Source organism: Bemisia tabaci, chromosome 9 (assembly GCF_918797505.1).
Source record: "Bemisia tabaci chromosome 9, PGI_BMITA_v3".
Classification (NCBI taxonomy): domain Eukaryota; kingdom Metazoa; phylum Arthropoda; class Insecta; order Hemiptera; family Aleyrodidae; genus Bemisia; species Bemisia tabaci.
This window is the reverse complement of record NC_092801.1, coordinates 41655552-41678874: the sequence shown is the minus strand read 5'-3', so window position 1 is coordinate 41678874 and position 23323 is coordinate 41655552. Positions and strand designations below refer to the sequence as shown.

At 41.7% G+C, this 23323-nt stretch overlaps 2 protein-coding genes across 6 annotated transcripts in view; one reads left to right on the top strand and one right to left on the bottom strand.

The window, feature by feature from the left end:
• Positions 1-23323, bottom strand: part of LOC109036857 (uncharacterized) — a 343232-nt gene that overhangs the window by 196214 nt on the left and 123695 nt on the right. The gene's annotated exons all lie outside the window — the stretch shown is intronic.
• Positions 1-23323, top strand: part of LOC109044178 (protein O-mannosyl-transferase Tmtc3) — a 55772-nt gene that overhangs the window by 3743 nt on the left and 28706 nt on the right. For all 4 annotated transcript variants that reach the window (XM_072304016.1, XM_072304014.1, XM_072304015.1 and 1 more), the window contains exon 3: positions 13158-13294. In XM_072304016.1, coding sequence (XP_072160117.1) covers positions 13158-13294 — 137 coding nt within the window. The remainder of the gene's footprint in view (positions 1-13157; positions 13295-23323) is intronic.

The following is a 23323-nucleotide window of genomic DNA, read 5'->3' as shown; positions in this document are numbered from 1 at the left end:
TCAACATTAGTTTTTTTAGTTAAAGAAGCGTCGTTTTGGAATCGTAAGTTTAAGTGAAAACAGCGCTAGCAAAACAACGTTTCTGTAACGCAAAAAAAACTGACGTTAAACTAAATCGCACTGATTTAACTCAAAAATTCCAAATTTTATCGACAAGAAACGATGCTTCAAGTCAAAACAAATCTCAAGAAAAAAGGTTTACAGTGTGTTTCAAGTACATTGGAAGAAAGAATAACGTAACTGGCGAATTCACTCACTCACGTAACTTGGGCAAAAATCTGACAAATTCTGGACATCTGTAAAATTAATCAATTTATTGTTAGGGTCAATTTGGCAACCTTGAAGTGAAGTTACGTTCCTTCGTTCGCGAGACTACGATATTTCACTGATTCTTCGGCGGGAAAAATTCCTAAATTGAAACCGGAGATTTCTGCCCATTTTTCTGCAGATCCCTCTGTCTCTATGTCATCCATGCTCTTAAAGAGCATTGTCAATGTTGATGATGGGTGTATAATGTTAAAAATCGAGGAGTGAAATTCAGCGCTAACACCTAATTATTTTGAAGGCCAGCTTAAGATGAGTTTTTTGACGTATCAGCGGCTAAGACTAGGCGAATTCGAAAAATCATCCCCCTCTTGGACTTGGAATTTTCAAGAGAGAAGGTGGTTTTATAGGGTAGGTGCTCAGAAAATACTTCGAAGACTTGAGCCAGATGAGTCTATAGAAGTGTTGGCGGCCATGTTTGGATGAGTTTGAAAAATTATCCTCCAATGACGTTGACATTTCTGAACGAAGCAGGGACGAACCGATTTTCACCGAAAATGAAACATGATGTAGACCACATTGAAGTGAAGAACCATGCTAAGTTCCGCTTTGATCGTATGGATATTTCCGGGAAAAATTAGTTACAAGTGCTCGTTGAATCTCAGTTATACATATCGTCGGTGTAACTCCGCAACCACGTATCTTGTTTGCGATGTTTGAAAATCTCCACACATATTTCATTTTTTTTTTAGAGAACAAATCGACATCATTCCCTGAAGTTTTCGCAGAATTTTCTACGCACAGAGAACGGCAGTCTTTAAGAACTGCCGTTGAAAAGTTTTTCATTTCAAAAATAAAGTATGACAGGAAGTCTAAGTCTGAAATGTCGCAAACCGAGAAAACGATGTAGCAAAGTGACATTGTCGATATGTCGATAGTACCTTTTCAATTGGGTTCAGTTTTCAACTCAGGGCTTAAGGATTGATACTCTTTGAGTAGAAAATCCCGAAAATGACGAGGTCGTCACCGTCTGCAACCGGTAGATATTTCATCGAAATGTACCATGGTAAAACGAACCATAAATTACGCGAATCATTTACTTAGTTTCTTATTTGCACTTACATACCCGCGGTTCCGTTTAGCAAAAAGTCGCCAATTTTTCTCCTAAGTTCTGAAAAGAAAAATAAACTTTTCAATCTTTCGTCTAATTCTTCAAAATCGAGTCAACCTTTTTCATTCCCTGCAGGATTCCAGTATGTACGTCTCGTTTTGTCCAGCAGGGTGTCTTGCATCAGGATTTTCCCGATTCTATCAGGATTTCAGGTCAATCAGGATTTAATTCCGATTTCATCAGGATTTGAGGAAAAATCGGTCGCACTTAAAATCAGGATTTGAGAAAAGTCGGCCGTCCGATCGGATTCTTTTATCGAGCTATTTTTGTGAAACATTCGCCTTCGCAAAAAAATCAGGATTTGGAAAAAGTATGAGATCAGAATTTGGAAAAATTATGAAATCAGGATTTGGAAAAATTATGGAATCAGGATTTAGCAGTCAACAAGCAGGATTTCATCAGGATTTTTCGAAAGAAAAGAAAAACTGGACACCCTGTCCAGATCCGAGACACCATGATTCAAACCTTCTCAAATGCCCCATTTTGAGACGGCTCTGAATATCGACAACCGTAGCATGACTTCAGGTTACGAGCGCCCCCCCCCCCCCCCCCCCCGAAATGAGAGGGGGGCGCGATGGTTACTGCAGCCTCGGAATTTAATGCGTTTTTAACTGGCGAGGAAAGCACGCTCAGTCTTTCGTTTAAGTTAGGCGAAACTTTGTTTTAATTTGTAGTCCCTCGGTTTTCGCTTGTCTGGGAGTTGCACCCCGCTCCCGCCAGAGCGCGCGGCGTTGCAGATTAAGGTGGATTCTCGACGAGTTAAATGAGGTTGTGCTCGTTTCAACTCTTACGAGGACTCCCTGGAATACCAAGTATCGGAGAGAAAAAGCAGGGCAGAGCGGAATCACCATGGATGCCACTTTGATTCACGGTGTCTAGAGCACACACTGAAACAAAAATCTCGGTGTATTTACTGAGAAAAGGGTAAAATTACCAAGAATTCAGGGTTCTATTTGATCCCAGTTTTTTCCTGGTAAAATTACCATTTATGGAATTGGTAATTTTACCAATAATCTCGGTAAAATTATTGAACTTTCTTGGTAATTTTACTGGACCTTGGTAAAAATGCCTATATTTTTTATCGACTGTGGTAGAATTACCGAGATAAAATGGCAAAGTTACCAGGAATTGATTACCAATAAAAGTGGTATTCTTACCTGAAAAAAACTGTAAAAATACCAGTTTTTAGGTAAGCTTACCAGTCTGTCTTGGTAAAATTACCAATAATTGGTAAAAAAAGTCAGATAGTAAAGGTACCAACGGACCTTGGTAAAAACGCCGAGAATTTTTGTTCAGCACAGAGCGTCGTTTCCGTCACGAAAGAACGTAACTTAATTTCAATGTTGCCAAATCATTCCTCGCAAATTTCATTTTTATCAGGAGAATCGTGGGAATTTCTAACTGAAACTGTTACAGGCTATTCTTCTGCTATCAAGGAAATTCAGAAAAACTCTTGACAAAAATTGCAGAGGTACTTTTTCTTTTTTAGCAAAATTTAATTGTTTGATCTAGCAAGATCGCTGTCAGTGGCGGTTGGGTGTCGCAGAGCGCACAGAAGCGCTGTAAGAGTGACTTATTAGTAGTAGTAGTAGTAGTAGTAGTAGTAGTAGTAGTAATTGTTTGAGTGAATTTTGCAATCTTGGAATGAAGTTACGTTCCGAAGTGCGGGAAACGAGTAGCAGTTGTCTTGATCCCTGCACAAAAAAAAATGATTACGTAGTGAGAGTCTATACTGATAGGAAAATCCAAGGTATGAACTGCTCGCACATACGGTCTGGCTTTCACGAATAGAGCAGAGATGTGCCGTAAACATGTCCTGTATGGAAAAGCATGTGTATGAACTTACCATTCATACGGTATAGACGCTGGGTCCATACGGTATGGACACTGGACGCTGGGTCCATACGCGTACATTTTTAATCATTGTAAAAAACTGCTCGAAAAATTGCCGCGATATTGAGATGCTTATCGCGTAATTTCTCTTTTTTTATAAAATTGATGAAACACTTGCGCATTCTCTGCAATACTGAGTTGCAATATGAAAATCGCGTTATTCCTCACTTTTTCGCAAAATCACTGCATGAATGATGATTTCAGGTAGGTTCCTCGCACGCTGTAAGCGAGCGAGCAACTATTCAAACTCCGGAGTAGGTATGTGGTATCACGCAAAATTGAAGGAAAATTTTAACTTCTCACTTCAACTTGCCCCTTGTCGTTTATGGATATCTGATCCTCTCAACTTGTAAAATATCGCATATTTTCCGCGACATTGAGGTGAAAATTGGGTGGTCTTTTACGTTCTTACGTAAACACTGGAAAGTCGCTGATACGCCTTGATCTCAAGGAAAATAATGCGTAGACTTCAATTATTTTACAAAATTGCCAGAAAACCTCTTTATTTTTCGCGTTGTATGGAGCGATTGTCTTGTAATTACTCGCCTTTTCACTAAATTGCGAAAAAAATCGGGCATTTCCCGCGATCCTTATTCAAACCAAGTAATTTCTCATGATTAAATGAATCCGCAGGAAATTTCGCGGTATTCAGATATAATTTGGATGATTTCTTTTCGCCAGTTGTAAATCACTAACGTTTATGAAGAAGATGATTGCATCGTTTAAAAATCGCATATATTTTCCGCGAAATTAAAGTGAAAACTGCGTGATCTTTTATGTTTTTACACAACCTGTAGAAATTTTACATACCTACATGCTGGCCAATGAGGTGAAGTACGCACAATTTTTTCTATGATGTTACAAAAGCGCTTTAAAATGCTTTGTTTTCCGCAATATTGAGGTGACTACCGTGTAATTGTTCATTTGTAATATTTCAAAAGAAAATGGGTGCAAAAATGTCGCGATTTCAATTATACTGAGATGATTAGCGCTTTATTTTTATGATTTAAGGAATATGCTGGAAATATCGCGTACTTTTTGCGGAATTTAGAAGAAATTTGCCTAATGTCCCTGTTCAAAAATGGCGATAAGAGCTGCGTTTCAAAATACCATAGGAATTCTTATAGCCGGCTAAAGAAGGCTACAGAAAATCATATAGCTGGCTGTAGAATGCGGAGAAAATCATACGGCCGGGCTATACGGAGCGATAAAAAATTATGCAGCCGGGCCGGGTTCCTATAGCCGGGCTTTACACTTTATCGCCTGGCTGTTGCTTTTTCGCCATCGATCATAAAAGGCTATAAGAAATTGTGTAGAAATTTGTGTGCTTTGGAAATCATTAAGTTTGATACGGAACCACCTTAATATTTACAAAACACACGTTATATTTTCCTTTAATAAATCTTTTTTTTTCATTAATTAAAACGAGAATAATCCATACAGAATGTGCAAACATTTCAAAATCATGAGTTGAATAACGCTAACTCCGCCAGATTATATATTAGAGCCTAACACCAAGCGGAGCGGCAACGCACTGGCGCCTACAAACCTAACAGGGATACTTCAAGCATTGCGCAACGCGTGAAGTATCCCTGTTAGGTTTGTAGGCGCCAATGCGCGTTTCGCGCTGGCTGCCCGCCTGCCGCACCGCAGCGTGCCACGGCGCTCGAAGCAACTATTTCACACCAGAGGTATTGCACAGTATCATACGAAACTAAAGGCGCTCAAATATATTAGGAATGGCAGGCATCCATCAAAAGTACGGAGCTTTCCTCGCAAAATAAATCAAGATACTACGGCCCACAAAGAAAGCAGTGGTCCAAAAACTCACTAAGTCCTAGCATCCGTAATTAGTGATGTTCAGCATACACTTTATCGCCTGGCTGTGAGTTGCTTAGTCGCCATCGGCTATAAAAGGCTATAGGAAATTGTGTAGCCGGCTATAGAAGCTATTGGAAATCTTACAGCCGGCCGTAGGGCTCTGGTATTTTGGAACGCAGATTCTACTGCCAATTTTTATCAGGGGTCTCACTTTTTTTTATAAAACTGCTGCACGGATGATGAATTCAGGTATGTTGCTTGCATCTTCTAATGCTGTACTCGAGCGAGCAACTATTCGAATTTCGGAGTAGGTATGTGGTATCTTGCCAAATTGAAGGAAACTCTTAGCATTCCGCCTATCTAAAATTACAATCGTTAATGCTGATTAATAAACATCTTTTAGAAAATCGCGTATTTTCCACGGTATTGAGTTAACAAATTGCATGATCTCTATTGTTCTCACACAAATTAGCGTTTATGCCACCATATTTGGGCGAATCACACGAACTTTTTTTATGATCTTACACATCAGTTTGAATAATTGGAAATTTGCAGACTTAATGAGTTAAATTTGCCATAATTTTTCATTTTTTTATCGAATTCTTGAAAAAATCGACCACTTCTTAAAATACCGAGACTCTCATTCTTTAACGGATTTGCTGGTAGTCGCGTATTTCTCAAAACACGGAGATGAAATTCGTGTAATTTCTCACTTTCTCAAAAGCCGAAACTAAGGGAGCAACTATTCGAACTCCGGAGTAGGTATGTGGTATCACGCGCAATTGAAGGAAAATCGTAGTTTTTCACCTGCTTCAAACTACTGTCATTTATCAATATTATGCTCGCATTTTTTTTTTAAAAAAATAAATCGCGTCCGCAATCATGAGGTGAAAATTGGGTGATCTTTTATGTTCTTACACAACCGCTGGAAAATTCGCGGATATGCCGTGATCTTGAGGTAAATAACGCGTAATTTTTGTATCATTTTACAAAACTCCAGCCTTCCTGTCTTTACCGCGATATTGAGGTGATCGTCGCGTAATTACTAACCTTTTTACTAAATCCCTGAAACTATCGCGTATTTCCCATGATACTGAGGATAAATTCGCTCAATTTCCCATGATTTAACGAAGTGGCTGGAAATATCGCGTATTCTCCTCGATATTGAGATGAAAATCGCGTAATTTCTTCTGATTAACCGGATACTACATTTTTATTTTGCATCCCGTATTTTCTCAAAAGTCAGGAAATTTTCATGACATTTGATGGGGAATCCGGAAAATTCCGGGAATGTCAATCCTAAATGTTTGTTCAATGCTTTCAAAACACTTTTTCCGGTTATTTCTTCGAAGTTACACAGTAACATAGTAATATGTTATAATGTTAGCATCCCCGCTTTGCTTTGTGTGGATTTCCACCATTTTTTGCGGCGGGAAGATACTTTATTTTTTCATTATTTTTTCGTTACAATTACTTACGTTATTTTTTGGTATGTAGCACTTTATGCAATCATGTTACGCTTTTTTTTCACATAATTTATTATTTCTTCGAGAAGCTGTTGATGTTGAACTTAATAACGTTTTTACGTCAAATTCCAGTTCTCGTTCAAAATGTTTTGCTCAAATCGTTTTGTGTATAAATTACTAATTCATTATTAGCGTTGGTAATTTTAGATAGGTGGTCTGGTGGTATGCTAAGATTTTCCTTCAATTTCGCGTGATACCACATACCTACTCCGGAGTTCAAATAGTTGCTCGCTCGATTACAGCATTTTCAGATGCGAGCATATACCTGAATTAATCATTCATCTAGCGGTTTTGTAAAAAAGTGGGACATACTTAATGCGAATTTCTCTAAATGTCGCGAGAAGTTCGCGATCTTTCCGGCAGATTCCATAAATCATGAAAGATTAAGCGCTAATTACGGTATTAAGAATACCGCACGGTAGGTCTGAGCCACCTTGTAAAAAATGAACCTCATGCATCACTTGATGATATTTTTAAATGATTAATGTAACTCGTTCCTAGGTAAAATTCCACCGTTCATGCTCAAATGTCTTATGAAAAAGCTGTGAATGTGTAGGTAATGTGATTTTTATTAAAAAAACTAACGTGACATAAGTAACACAAATTCAACAATTTCGTGCGGTGAAATCTCTTCAACGCCCGTAAGTTAGAACCAAACCCTTTTTTTCTGTCTTTCTCTCTTTTAATGAACGAATTTAAACTAAAGGACGTTGGTCTAATGAACAAAACTATCACACTCTCAGTTAAGCTGGAACCTCATTTAAAGAGCGGCATTGAACAAGGTGAAAAAGGCGTCCTCAAGAGCAAGCCTTTTCCCTCTCGCAAATGCAAATGAGTTTCAAGGAGACTGCAGATGGTACGGTCGACGATCCCTTGTCTCTTTCAGAGGGGGACTAACTTGGCCCACTTCCTTACTCAATCAACCGTTGCGTAAAAGGGGAGTGGATTTTTAGCAATCGATCGTCTCTTTTAACTGGGTCACTTGCACTTGCAAAACACTCCGTAGGTACACGAACTTTTTCAACAATGCAGTTTTTTAAATATTTGTCAGCCATTAATTTTTAAGGTTTTTTTTTGTATAAAACTATTGGCTGATGCCTCTTAAAAAACTGCATGTTTACAAATAACAGCCGAAATCAATTTTTTTTAAAACAAATTTTAAACGTGCAGCTTTGAATTTCCACCCTTAAAATAGTAATCAAGTCAATTTGAAGTTGAAGTTGTTTTTATCGAGATGCATCGTAATTGATAATTTTACCTTGGTTTTCCCTGATCACGTTGATTCTTTAGACTTAGACGATAGCTATTTCGATCTTCTTACGATCATCATCAGGTCACTGCACTAAAACTTGGATGTGCGACATCCGTAAAACGAACATTACATGGTAAAACAATAATATTCAAAAACTTATTATAAAACATTTGTAGGGTGCACCCGCCGCGATCGACCTAATGACCTGACGATGACCTGATCATGATCGTAAAAAGATCGAAATAGCTATCGTCACTACGGGGAAATACCAAGGTAAAATTATCAGTAATCATGTCCTTTTGAAAACACGATGAACAACGTAGGGCCACAAGTAACGAGGTAAGAAAATCTAGAATTTTCTTTCAATTTCGATCGTATTTTTACAAAAAGAATTGTAATTATCAAGCCACTGTACTCCCGTTAAATTAGTAAGACAGTTTCAAAACGAATAGAAGCGAAAGTCGCCTCGAAGGCCGCACAAGAAGAGTCAACGTTTTTTAAAAAAAATTCAGTTTAAAAATAATTTTCAGTTTCAAAACGGCGCTTTTGAATTTACACACTTCAAATGGTAATGCAGTCCTCCGAAAAGCACGATGAACGACGGAAGGCTATAAGTTATGGGGAAAAAATTGAAACTAAAAAGTCAGTCGGCTGATCAATAACACACAGAGTAGGACCAGTACGGATGTGGATTTTTAATCAATCCGACTAAAAATCTATTAAGTCGAATTGATTTTTCACCTCGCTTTATCGGCCGAATCGGTTTTTTCTTCAAATCAATGAAATTTTGCAATCTTTTCATTTTTTTCTTTAACAGCCAAAGCTGTTCTCGTATGCTCAAGCCTATCCTACCGACATTTTTCTCTTCTGTTTTTTGATGATTTTCTCACCGCTGGAAAATCGTCGAAAATTCAATGGAAAATGGAATTTCATTTATCAGAAAAATGAAACGGCGACTGAAGAAAATGCGCGGAAATTGTTTAGAAAAACTGTATTTGCCTTTCGTAACAAGAATGATTAAAAATAAGACATTATTTGAGGTCTGCAACGTTGCAGTCGGAGCTAAATACGCTTCCTTACGCGTGTAGGAAAGGATATTTGAAGTCATTCACGGCAGGCGCAGTGATACGACTATTCGACCACGGGTGTAAGCATGTTGCTGCCAGCCGGATTGAAGGCGCGCCACACTCCAGCAATTACTCGGGTCCCGTCCCGTGCGATCTCCCTGGCTGGCGCGCCGCTAAAATCGCCGCGAAGGGAGGACTGCACGTCATTATCCTTGACTCTCTGTCCCGTTTTTACCACAATTTGAGTGAAAGTGTATCCCTGAATTGTAACGATTCAGAATCTCGGATTGGGTTTATTAAATTCATTTTTTTAAAATGAGGTATGAAACGAGCGAAAATATTGCGTCAAAATTTCCGGGGACTGAAGAAAGTCCGCGGAAATTGTTCAGAAAAACTGTATTTGCCTTTCGTAACAAGAATGATTAAAGATAAGACATTATTTGAGGTCTGCAACGTTGCAGTCGGAGCTAAATACGCTTCCTTACGCGTGTAGAAACGAGCGAAAATATTGTGTCAAAATGGTATCTCTGGTAGAGGCAAAAAGTCGTCGATTTTTTCGAGTCTGTATTCGGAAATATCGATTGTACTTTTAAATGGATTCAGCTTTAATCAATATTTTGACGGATTGATTTTTTTTTTCTTCAAAAAATCCGCACCCTCAAGAACTGATACAGACAACAGACCTATTGCTTCCCACTTAAAAAAGCTGTTTAGCTACAAGCGAAATTCCATTTTTGAAGCGCCTACCGTTCACGTTTTGGCCTCTCCTCCAGCCACACAGAGCTGTGTGACAGGTTGCAGGAGTGTCAGGCGTTGGTAACTAAAAACCACCCAACTGCATCAGGAAGTCCAGGCGAACCGCGAGTTTTTTTCACCAGTCGGAAGTTCCCTTTGCAGGCTCGCACCCGAATGTCAAATGAAAAATGATTAAATCTTGATACAAAAGCGGCGCGTCAACTCGCCAGCGGGGATGATACTATTAATTAAAAATCGTAGTCCACGAACAGGAACGTCACGAATACAGTCTCGAAAGATCGTGCCGAATCTCGACATTTTTTCATTCGTCGATGACTTTTCCCCAGCACATTCTGACAACGTTGACGGTGGTTTTTTCCGATAGGAGGAGCCGAAGAACTGAAATTTGTTTTTCATTCACGAGGAAGGTTTTAATTTCGAGTCGCGTTTTAAGTCGGTGACTTCCGAATGGGGGCTCGAAGTTATCATATCTACTCTCATTTCGATGATATTCTGAATTAATAAATATTTATGACAGCTCGGGGAAATTACTGACAACCTTGACATGCTGACGAGTGTGATTAAAGTCATTTTTCACCCTTATTCCATTCCATCCTTTGAATATCGCAAAAAAAAGTTTGGCCTTGTTGTTTGATAAATGGCATCAATTTAGTAAGGTGGCTTTAGTGCGGAAACCCCCAAAGACTGGAGCAAATCAAGGAAAAGCACAAAAATGACCCCTAAGTAATAGAAAAAATTGAATTTTCAGAAATTGCTAAATAATTTTACGATTTGTGGCACAGAGATTTAGATTGTCTACCATCTAAATTACTAAATCTTAAAGTTAGGTATTATAATTCAATTGATCGTCAGATTGCGATGGTGTAAGTCTCCGCTCGTGTTTTAGTTTTTTGAATGCGGACTAACTAACTGAGTTTTTATATTTTCGGCGAATTTCTACCCATTATTCTAAAAAAAAACACAAAAAATTGAAAGGGAGTGGATGACTAGTTTTCCTTGAAGAAATTAAAACGTAATCGGAGAGTTTTAAATTCTATGAATTTCAAGAGGAATCCACTGCTCTCAAGAGTGAAAAGCCCTGATAAAAATCCTGTGTTTATTCTTATTTTTTATTTTTCTTGCCTTTCTTGGGAAAAACTAGATTCACCAGGCTGAAAAAAAGAACACGAGAAGAAACGCTTGATGTCGTTCAGTTACTCGAGACAACGCAGAACAGAAAATTTAGAAATGATTGGGGAAACAGGGAAGTCTCAACTTTTAACTTTCATTCCCTTACAAAATCTCAGGTTTTCCCGGATATTTTTCGTTCCCCGATAAATCTCAGTAATTTTCGGTTTTCCTAGGTTTTAGACACCCACTATGTTGTCCAAAGCAAGAACGATGCAAATCCATTTCTTCTCTTTCTTTTTTCCCCCCTTTTTGCGAGAAAATTCCATCACAAAAAAATCAACGAAGATTCATTCTTCCTTTATTCAAAATGATTGTGGCTCAAAACTGAAATCGTGGACTGACATAATGAATCACTAGTGGATAACCCTTCGTTCGAAATCATGGTTTTAGGATTTTTACAAGTGATTACTGATAATTTTACAAGGGACGGAGACAATTCATCCGATAAACTTTTCTACTCGCGTTTTAAGGTCTATTTTCTTTAAACTTAATTTTTGCACTTACTGTTTCCTTCGGTAACGCGGCAGATACGTATGGTCGCTGGTTGCTCCTCTAATGTACGATCCTATTTCAATTTCTATGTGAGCCCTATTTTACGTACACATCCTTGAATTTCTTGAGCTCATCCGTAGATAGAGATACCTATAGAGGAGCGACGATATCACCCCCACAAATCTCATCCGTCCCTGAGCCTACTGCCCAACTTCCAGAGCCTATAACATACGAGTCGACTCCGCAACAAAGATAAATTATCCTAAAGACGCTCGAATGGATGAGGGGGCGGGGGTGAGGGAGGAACTTGAAGATGAACTTGAGACGACGACGGAGGTAGACAAAAGGCGGGGTGAGTGCAAACGATTAAAGCGGGATCAAGAGCGAGCGGCGACCCGGGGGGAGGGGGATGAGCCGCGGGCGCCGCGATCGTTACGTTTGAACAGCGCGGTGTCACTTTCGTGCGCGGAGTGTTGCATACCCTCCGCGGCGCGACCTCTAACCCGGGTCGCCCGGGCCTCTAATCCCGGGCAATTACCCGACTAATTACACCTACAGGTTAACAAAATAACTTTATAGTTCCCGCGCTCTGCAATTAAGCGATCCCGCGCCTTCGCTGCGCTGCGGGTTGCATATCCTCCGAGCGGCGGGATGCGTTCGGAGTGAATGAAGGGGCAACATTATCGGGATCCGGGCGAATCCCCGAAATTAAGGCCCTTCCGCCGCCGTCGTCGTTTCCGCGTGTCCTTTTGTGGGGTTCGTCAGAAACCGCGTAAGCGCCATGAGAATTTCGGGTAGGTCGGCGGTTTTCGTCGAGGATGGCGGGCCTTCCGGTTCGACCCGGAATGTGGATGGTACGGCTTTCGGTGATATTGGACGACATTAAAGCGGATGTTCCTTCGCGACCGCGTATATGCTGAGGAGGTCTTATGATCGGGTACGTCGTTTTGAAAAAATGCGGATGAGATGTGGATGGCGTTCTTGCTTAATGTAGTCTAGATGAAGTCACAAGCTCCCAAATGGCTGCAGTAGATCTGAGTCTCATTCTTAAGCGCGTTTTAGCCTCAGTATTATACTGCCTTGCTAAGGAAAACCGCCGTATGACATTTGAGATATTGCTAAATTCCCCTGGATAGAACTTTAATTTGTGAGGAAATGTATACATATTTTTCTTTGGAATCTTCAGATATTTTAGGTTAAATTGGAAATTAAATTGTCTGAAAAATTTGAAGAAAAAAGTTCAAAATTTTCTTGATAAATCCGTTTTTTATTGAAGAAAGTATGGCAACATCTGAAGGCTCATACGGCGTTTTTCTTCAGCACGACAGTTATTAGTAGCTCAGTTTTCATAGTTTATCATGAAGACGTTCTTTGTTTTTAACTACGCAAATTCAACTACACTTTGTAATTAGAAACTAAGATATCTGGCACAGTTTAGAAATAACGTATGTACCATAGGTTTCCCCATGCACATGAGTGTTTTCGCGGATTGGCCAGAAATTTTAGTTCCTTATTGTAAAAGTTGTCCTAATGAATCATTTGTAACGAATCAAGCCGAGAAGAACCAAATTCATGCTTTGGAGAAAAAATTGATGAAGGAGTGTTTTTATCGGTGAAGTGTTGTGGGTCTTCACATCATAGGCTCAACTAGGCATTCTGTAAGCTAATTTTCTCGATGGGGGCTCAACATTTACAAGCTTCTTGATATTTCACCAGTTAAACGTTTTGTGTTCTTATTGTTCCAGGAGCAGAGTCACAAATCTTATCGTCCTCTGTGCGTGCTCACATTTCGATGGAACTACGCGATCCATCAACTGGAACCGATGGGATACCATCTAGTCAACATGCTCCTACACACCGTTGTCTGCTACCTTTACTTCAAGTAAGTCACATCTTTTGCCTCACATTTTCAAAACTGCCTACTAATTCTCGTGTGAAAAAAATGAATAACTCGAGTCAGGTTAGGAAATATGTACCTATTTGCAACTCCGAGTCGAATGCACTCTTGGAATGAGATTTTTAGCTAGCCTCGAGATTTGTCGGAATATTTTTTTTGGCACTGACCTTTACGCAGTGCAACCCACTCCACATTGGTTTTTAACGTTTTGTCTTTACTTTGTACCAGATTTTGAGAATGTAATTAGCTTGGGTGGAAAATGCATTTTTTTAAAATCATTGTTCATTCAACTACAAGTATTTTTGATGAAATTAGCACAAAAATTGGAGCAATGTATTACACCAAAAAAAAAGTTATGAGGCCGTGAACACTGCAACTTACCCATCACGACAGTGATGGTCGTGACATTTTCAGCAGTGAAATACAAAAATGAAGCTTAACGCTTATGATGAGCTATCGACTTGCGTAATTTTAGCAGTCAGATTTCATTCAAAAATACTTATTTTCCGTCTTTTTAGGTGAAATATAAGTTTATTTATCACATATTTTACAAATAAAACGTTCACGACTAAAATCGGACACTTTTCGTAGAATTGCTCGCGTACATGTTGAAAATAATTATATCGTTACCTCCCGGCTGAAGTATCACAAGCCCCATGTGACGTTTAAAAATTTCCGTGACCATTTTATTTTTATTTTTCTTTCAAAGAAATTATTCAACAAAACTGTCCGAGAGCAATGAATTTTCTTAGCGCTGCCGATCAAATGTAGGGAAATTTTCAAACAAATTCAACCTACAATTTGTCTGTAAAAAAAAATAAAATAACGGCGAAAATTTTTAAACGTCGCATGGCGCTTGTGATACTTTGACCAGAAGGTGAGGATATGCGTAACGACCAGTAACATGCCCAAATATTTTATTTCGTACTAAAAGGCGTCCAATTTTTTCGACGGTCGATTCAGAATTTTCTCCGCACACCAACCAGCCCCCTCGAATTCGGCAATATCGAGGAAACGGATTAGCCCGGAAAAAAAAATCCGGAAACGGAATCTCCCTCCGGAGCGCGAAATTTCGCCCATCCGTCTTCCGGGGGAGGGTCGCCCCCGCCACACTCGGGCGGATCGCTGAAGACGAACGAAAATATTTGCTCCGCGACTCGTAAAATGTTTGCTTTTCACACCAACCCCCTCCATCCCGCGCTACCCCCCGCCCGGACGGGCAACCCGCGCGCGGGGGTGAAATCTTTATATATTTTAAATTCCGATTTGCAATTCAGATGCAGCGCCGTATTTCCGCCTCCCCCCTCCCCCGCCCGCCCGAAAAATAGCGCGGCCAAAGCGAGAACCATTTTAAAAACCGCATAACTCAAAACCCAGCACGAGCCCCTTTCCCCGTGTAGTTGCGTGCGCTTCGAGGTTCGGCAGTTGAGTGCTTTTGTCCGCTAGCGCGGAAATCTGTTTTCTTTCGGATCTCCGCCGCCAATTCGTCGCTCCTCTGGCGTAAAGGCGTATCTCGATTTAGGCATGATCCCCAGGAAGCATGGCTTTAAGTGTGAAACAGGGTTCACGAGGAAATTGAGGTACGCGGTTACGTCTTAGGGGCGAGGAATTCCGCTTGATCCGTGAAAAGGGCGTCCGGAGGGGTTGAAGGTCCATTTTCGCGCGGCTTAAGGGAGCCTTTCAGCTCGCCGACCGCCGCGGAAGAAGCTGTTTGAGGCTTCGGTGCTCATACGAGACGGATTTCACGCTATTACCGTCCGTCTAACGCGTTGTGACGCGTCGGTTGGCTATGTTAGTTTAACCCCCGCCCCTTTCGCCAGCCCTCACGCCGCAACTGTAACATCCTCGAAATGATGTTTGTGTAAGAGTGGGTTGTATTTCCTCTCTAAGACCAATGGAGAATTTGCACACACAGTTTGTATTGCTTCGTCTGAGAGTGCTTAATGAGCTGAGTTTCCAGTATTTTTTCAAAAAAAAAAAAATTCTTAAATTGGAAACTTATTTCTTAAAATAAAATTTCCGAATCGATGTTGGACACCGACTGAGCTTACGGCACTGTCGCGTATTACGCAGCCTTTCCTCCAAATTCACCCCGAGACAGTTTTTCGTCTATCCTCTTCTCCCTCATGTCTTCTGTCTCTCTCTTAGTTTCTCATGACAAGCATTTTAAGGCCTTAAGCCAATGCTTGCATACAATCAGACACACCATCTCATTTATTTAATCTTTTTTATCGGTGCAACGGATGGCGGATGCAGTGCAGCCTAAAAGTTGCTCCTGTCTGGCCCTGCGTATCCCGATAACTCGGCAACGTACTTTACATCACGTTTACCACCCGATATGATCATCTGTCAATTCTTAAGCTCTCGCAAGTCACTTTAACATATTTTTACCAAGTGCAGATTTTCCATCCATCGCAATCCGGCGATGTGAATAAAGTGTTCTTCTTGTTTATTCGACAATCCAAGTGTTATTCTTCGAAAAAAGTTCATCCCAGGACCCAAACTTATCTTTCGCTCTCCCACGAACTCCGCTATTTCTAGAGCGCGTATTGAAAATCATTTAGATGTTTCAGTCCGTCTGAAATCTCAATCGATCAACAGTGCGCGACAGGCACACAAGGAAATGGCCTCGTGGCTGTCGCTACTCGTCGGGTGTCTGCTTTTGCTGAATCTACCAGGTAATGACTGCGAAAAAGCAAAAGGTCAAGATATCGAGGAGGAAAACACGTTTCTCGACCTTCACGCCACCAAATTTTACGTCGACAAGTCCTCCTTCATCAGAGACTTCGTCTTAATGGACACTAAAATCGTCCTGCTCACTCTCCCTCCCAAGTGGGGTAAAACCGTAGCCGTCGACATGCTCCGAGCCTTTCTCGAACTGAACGTCGACGAAAACGGAGAACGCGTCTATTGGTCGCCCGATATGCTCACCGATCCTAACCTCAAAATATCTCGCCATCAAGCTATGCCCAATATATTCGTCGATCCTAACCTCAAAATATCCCGCCATCGAACTTTAATCACCGCCCATTACAAACGGCATCCCGTTATCCACGTCTCATTCCATGACGTGCAGGGCGACACCGTCGAGTCAATGCTCCCTTCACTGACAGAGGCAATTGCCCGCGCTTTCGACCATCACCGCTACATGCAGCCAGTCCTCTCCCGGGACGCAGTTGGCCCCGATTCCGTCTCAAGTTACAACGCGCGGTACTCACTGCACATTTTCGAGCAAATCCGAAACCGGACCGTAGACCGGGAAACGTTGAAAACCAGTTTGTACATGCTCGTGGAGATACTCAACCGTAAATTCGGGACGGTGTGGATACTGATCGACGCCTACGATCACCCGATAGACATCGGCCAAACGCAAGACCTCGCGGAAGCGGACGCCAAGATGGACTATCTCCGGGATCTCCTCCAAAAGACGTTCAAATTGCGCTGGCATTTCCACAAAGCGCTGCTCTCGGGGTGATGCGAGTGGCGAAGCTATGCAACTTCGACGGGATCAGCAGCGTGGTGAAGACCGACATGCACCTCAACCACTTCCTCGACGACTTCGGGCTCCAGGAAACAGAGGTGGACGCGCTTTCGCAGCCCACAATCTGACCGGAAACCTGGTGCAAGAGGCGAAGGAGTGGTACAAGGGCTACGGGTTAAGCGCCCACGTTAACAGGGTGGAGTTCGAAGTCTACAACCCTTACTCCATCGCGCAGTTCATAAAAAACAAGAACGTCACCAACTACTGGGTTCAGACACAGAGTGTGGACATCCTGGGGAACCTCTTCAAGTCGAGTGAGATGGAGGCGGTGTTTTTGAGACTCCTGAGTGGGGAGAGCCCGAAAGTTGTTCTCGAGGATCAGGTTTTCTCCTCGGAGGAGCTCCGTATAATTCACGGCGCCCTCACAGCCCCTAGTGAAAATGCAAAACGCGACCTCTACTTACGATACCTCTTCGTGGCGGGTATTTGACGCTCGACAGCGAGTTCGACGTCGAGCAAAAGGCGGCGCATTTGCGGATAGCGAATAAGGAGATCGAGGCGGAGGTGACCGATAAGCTTTTGAGTTTCTACCAGGTTAAGTACAGGATTGATGAGTGCGTGTTGAGGCGGGTCAGGGAGGAGTTCCGCCACGTGCAGAGCCGCCTCGACACGGGGAGGTTCAAGAGCGCCCTCGAGGAGCTCTTCTTCGCGTACTCCAAGTTCCCGGGGTCGACGGAGGCGGCGCTGAACGCGGCGGTGCTGACGCTCAAGTCGGCGCAACGCTACGCCGAAGCGTACTTCCGGAGGTGGACAGACGTGGGGGACAACGAGAGGGGCCCGCGGCCGAGCGTGGCGGCGGTCAACGTGGAGCTGAAATCCGGGGTTGCGCTGGAGATGCGGTTCAACCAGTCGGTGAAGGGTGAGCTCAGCTGGGCCGGAGAGAGCGCCAAGGCCTTGTGGCACAGACACGCTGTGTGGAAGGTCATGGTCCTGGGGGTGCGAGTACTGCCGGATATGAAGGTAGTTATCGAGCCTGAAAGGTGGGAGTATTATGGCGGTCATTGAGAGGGTTCACTTAAGGTGATTCGATGGACGCCATATTTTGTGTCTGAACGACATGCGATATACCGCATCAATTGGTTCCATTTTTTCAGCTACTCGTCATTTTTCTCCAATTTTGAGATCGCAATTCTGTTGTCAGGAGACTAAAGCACTCACCAATTTTAACAAAGAAATTCAACGTAATAAAGGCGTGGTTTTTTCGGAGAGAAAACATCGCATTCGATACTGATATCGAAACTGCACTCGAATGCGATATTTTCTCTCTAAAAAAACCACGCCTTTATTACGTTGAATTTCTTTGTTAAAATTGGTAAGTGGGTGCTTCAGTCTCCTGACAACAGAATTGCGATCTCAAAATTGGAGAAAAATGACGAGTAGCTGAAAAAATGGAACCAATTTATGCGATATATCGCATCGATTGGTCCCATTTTTTCAGCTTACCGTCATGTTTCTCATATTTTGAGATCGTAATTCTGTTGCCACAAGGCTAAAGAATACACATATTAATTTTGACAACCAAATTCAACGTATTAAAGGCGTGGTTTTTTCAGAGGAAAAATATTGCATTCAAGTGCAGTTTCGATATCAGTGTCGAATGCTATATTTTTCCTCTTAAAAAAACACGCCCTTAATGCGTTGAATTTGTTTGTGAAAATTGGTATTTGAATTCTTCAGTTTCCGGGCAACAAAATTGTGATCTCAAAATTCGAGAAAAATGACGAGTAGCTGAAAAAATGGAACCAATCGATGCGATATATTGCATGGTGTTCTGACACAAAATATGGTGTCCATCGAATCGCCTTCATGTGAGGAAGAGGGCTGTGTTCTTGTGTTGCTTCCGGTGAATGTAGAAAGTGAAACGCAAGGCAACCCAAATTTTGTAACTGGAGAATCGCATTTCGCGCGTTGTTAATAAAATAAAAACGAGGAATAAAATGTTTACCAGAACACTCATTTTAAATGATGAAAAGCTACCGAAATGCATCCAAGAAAATATGCAGTTTAGGTATTTGTCATCATTCAAAATTCATGTTCTAGTGAACTAATCCTTTTAACTTCAGGAGCATTTGACAAGTCCTCACCTTTTTATTTTAGTTTACCTTATTCTTGCTTCTCCAAGAAAATCACACGCATGGAATGACCCGATTTTCAGCGTGCCAGTAGGGCTCGCTTTTTGAAATCACTTGGATGTACCATAGTACAGTACACCGATCAACCAATGCTATTCAACGGGCCGTCCAAATGTTTTTTTCCTCGGACCCGTTTTTTGTTTTTGAACCGTTACACAGTCAAGCCCTGGTAGTCTTTTACCAAAAAACCGAATGAACTCCTAATTAGAAACCCTTGAGAGCATTTTCCTGTCAAAATCATATTATTTCTTTGGACAGAAACCTCATAGAAGCTTTTCTAAGCTCGGAGGACTCAACTCCAGAAGCTTCTTTCCCGCCAAAACTTTTTAGCCAATGAGCGTCTTGCGCTGTAAGTGCAATCTGTGACGAGCCTCGTGGCTCATTATACCATGAGCACTGTGCGCCACCGCAGTTATCTCTCGATATCGCTTTGGGTGTCCGGTTTCGAGCAAGGTAATAAAAGACGGTGAGGCGAGGGTCGTATACATTTAGTTTTCGTTGGTCAAAATGTAAAAATACCATCAAAAATTAAATCTACGATGAAAATTACGAAGAGTTTGTGAGTTCAGCGAACATTTGGTCGAGAAAAATCCTGATAATTACGGAACGTCCGATGCGCAGCGTGCTATGCCCGACCTCTACCATTCTGCCGTGCTAAGGAAGAACGCCGTATGAGCATTCGAAAGTTGCCAAATTTCCTTCGATAAAATGTTTATTTTTGAGGAAAGTTATGAATATTTGTCCTTCAAAATTTCATAATCTTCAGGTGAAATTGCGAACAAAATTATATGAAAAATTGGAAGAAAAATATTCATATGTATACCAGGAAATTCGTGTTTTTTCAAAGGATATTTGGCAACGCTTGAAGGCTCATACGGCGTTCTTCCTTAGCATGGCAGCATTGACTCGTTCCGTAGTGCGACGGTCGCTGAGACGATTCTTAAGAAGACGGTCCGCGGGAGTCTTCCCAGGGATTTTCTCGGAATGCCGACCCCCCCCCCCTCCCCGAGCCAGGGATCCGGGCAACGGAAATGTTATCCGAGGGGCAGACCGGGGGCGGGCGAAGGGGGGGGGGGCAGAATTGCTGACTGACGAGGTTGAAAAGTTAAACGAAAACTTTGCTCGGTCGGCGACGAGATCTCTGTCTCGAGGTTGTCGAGTCGAAAGCCGCGGGAAGTTGAAGGATTTTTCCGCGTTTTCTCGGCGTTTTTAACGTTTGAAGCGGCGGTACACCTGCGAGTTACAAGCGCTTGTTGAAAGTAAAACACCAATACTGCCATTCTAAGGAAAAACGCCGTATGAACAATGAACATTCAAGAGTTGCCAAATTTCCCTTGATAAAACACGTATTTTTGACGGCATTGATGCACATTTTTCTTTGAAATTTTCAGATATTTTAGATTAAATTGCGTATATTATTCTCTGAAAATTTTGGGTGAAAATATTCACAGTTTCTCCAGTAAATTCGGATCTTATCGAAGGAAACTTGGCAACGTCTGAAGGTTCATACGGCGTTCTTCTTTAGCACGGCAGAATAGGAGACCTGGATTTGAAAAAAAGGGTTTTAGCAAACCTCCTTGTCTAATTGATGTTTTACTTTCGACAAGCGCTTGTAACTCGCTGGTGTATCTGGTTCTTAAGAATTGAATCGACGGTCGGTGAACATTATGGACTAACTAAAAAATCTCTCGTGATACCGAACTCCTTTGTCCAGCAGTCATTCGCTTCCACCAATTGGATTCCTCCATATCCTTTTTGTCTGTCTTCTTTGTCTATATAGCTTTGTCTATCAATTTCAACATTCAGCCCGCAGGTAGCTTCGCTGTCGGTATAGTTTTTTGCGCCATAATTTTCGCACACTAGTCTTCCGAGCAGTGATACACGGAAAAAAGTTAGGTACCATTTACCATACTCTGGTTAAAAAACGGCACAACTAGACACTATGGTAACTTCCGCCAAAATTATTGTCACAATAAGGAAAAATCTTGTTACTTTCACGATAATTTTGATGAAAGTTACCACACTCTCTGCTTGTGCCGTTTATCACCGATTCCTTATTTTTAAGGTTTTCCGAATGGACGCATAAGCGGGCGGTAACAAATCTGACGATTTTCAAAAACGACGCAAGTGGTAATGGACACATACACATATTTAAGTGGTTTCACTTTCAGACGAGTCATCATACCTCGGCGGCGTGAAGTTGGCAGCGGGGCCGTCAACTGCAACTCGCAAAGACCGGAGTCAAAAGAGCATGCAGTAAGCGCCAGTAATCTTCCTTTGACAAGTTGTGCGCTCCGCCCCCGCCCCCACCCCCCACCCTCGGCCCCGGGGGTGTGCGCGCCGCGCGAGTGCGTGCGACGCTCGATATTTGTGTTGCTCTTTGAGCTTTGTGTCGTCTGTCGCCCGACGTGCCTCGAGGCCAACCGTGCGGGTTGCATACGGCCCCGAATGAAGGGGCTGCGGCCGAGCCTCGCCGGTCGGGCGGGCGGGTTGCATACGCGCCCGTGCGAAGGAGCCGCGTCGCGAGCGGGTTGCATACGATTGAGGATGAAGGAGCTGCGGCTGAGATTTTTACTCGCGGCGTCGTTCCGAGAAGTCTCCTCGTGACGAGCCGGACTTTGCCATTTTTCCGACGATAAGCTAGACGTTTCCGAAAGATTTGTTATGGTTTCTTTTTAATGTTAATATTAAGTAAGTTTTCTAGTATGGGTATCTGGAAGTTTCAGGGAAAATTATAATTAAAGCCTCTCTAACATGTATATTTGATAAGTTGCATAACTTATTCAGTAAGGATCAGATTATGAAGAAACCATGATTTTGAAGTACAGCTGTGGTTATCGACGGTGAAACTACCAAACCACGTATCTCGGTTTGCGACGTCGCAGACTTCCTGTCATTCTTTATATTTTAAATAGAAAACTACTCAATGTCTATTCGTGAAAACTTCCGTGATTTTTCCTCTTTGTGCGGAGAAAAATCTGTGAAAATTGAAAGGAATGATATTGATTTGATCTCCTTCAAAAAAATAAAATGTGAGTGGAAATTTTTAAACACTGCAAACGAGATACGTGGTCTGGTAGTTTCACCGTCGATATGCAGGATTCCATTTGGAAGAAAACCAAGAAAAAACTATTGTTTTGGAAGAAAATGATTGCGAATTTCCTCTATAAGCCATGGCTCAGTACTAAGCGAGTAGTGACTACTCCTCATTGCGAGGTTCCGCAGAAGGCGTAACTTTCCTAACCCTTTGTTCATACCTTGACTTCCAGTACACCGGTTTAAAAGAAATTGCGTCCTGTAAAAATTCTCAAATAAATATATACATTATTTCATCGATGTTTGAGTTTTCCTGATTTACTTTGAAAAAAAATCAATTTCATAAATTTTGACATTTTTTGGAATTTTCATAACCATATCTAAAATTTGATATTAATGATTTGATATTCATGTACCTATCCATACGAACATTTTTAAAAATAAATGAGATTTCTAACCAGTACGAGCCAAGTCAGAGCGATAATTAAATTGGGGTGTTTTTCAACTTTGAGGAGGGCTAGCAAAAATCCGTAGAGGGTAGAAATGGGGACATTTGGCGAAATACTCTCTCCAGTGGGTTTAATCATTGGTAAAAAATTCAACTTGTTACTAATTTGTTCCGCATAAATCTCTTGATTTACTGGACTACACTGAAAGAAATGAAATGTTGATTTAGCTTTTATACTGTTAAAAAGATGTCCGACAAGTTTCAAATGCTAATTTTACATTTCAACAAATGCTAACGTAATTACGCCCACTGCAAAACTTACACATTAAAATGTCATGTTAGCATTTTTGTATTTTAAAATCAGCATTTTAAACTTGTCGGACATCTTTTTAACAGTATAAATGCTAAATCAACATTTAATTATTTTTTTCCGTGCACTATTTCGTGCGCCAAGCTTTTAGCTCGATGAACAAATCACCGCGTCCATCGATGGGATCTCGAGGCGGAGGATACAAGCCACTCCCCGAAGGTGTATAGAGCATTTATTCGGGTCTCAGATTCCTCCTGACCGATGAAAAGGCCAGGAACGGGCACCCTCCTCCTGCTTCGCTCTTGTTTTTTATTTTTTTCTCCCTCACAGCTGACGGACGGAGCGGAGGGCGCGGAGGGGGAGTTAATTGAATAGTCTACCTCGGGGGTGAATTGAAGCTGCATTTAAATACCTGAAAGGATATCGCGTAATCACGCCGGATCACGCTAGTCCACCGCGATGCCGAATGTATCTGTGGCAGCTTTTTTTAACACTGGAAAAAAAACACATTGGATCTAGAGTCCAGACGCTTAAAAACATCGACAAG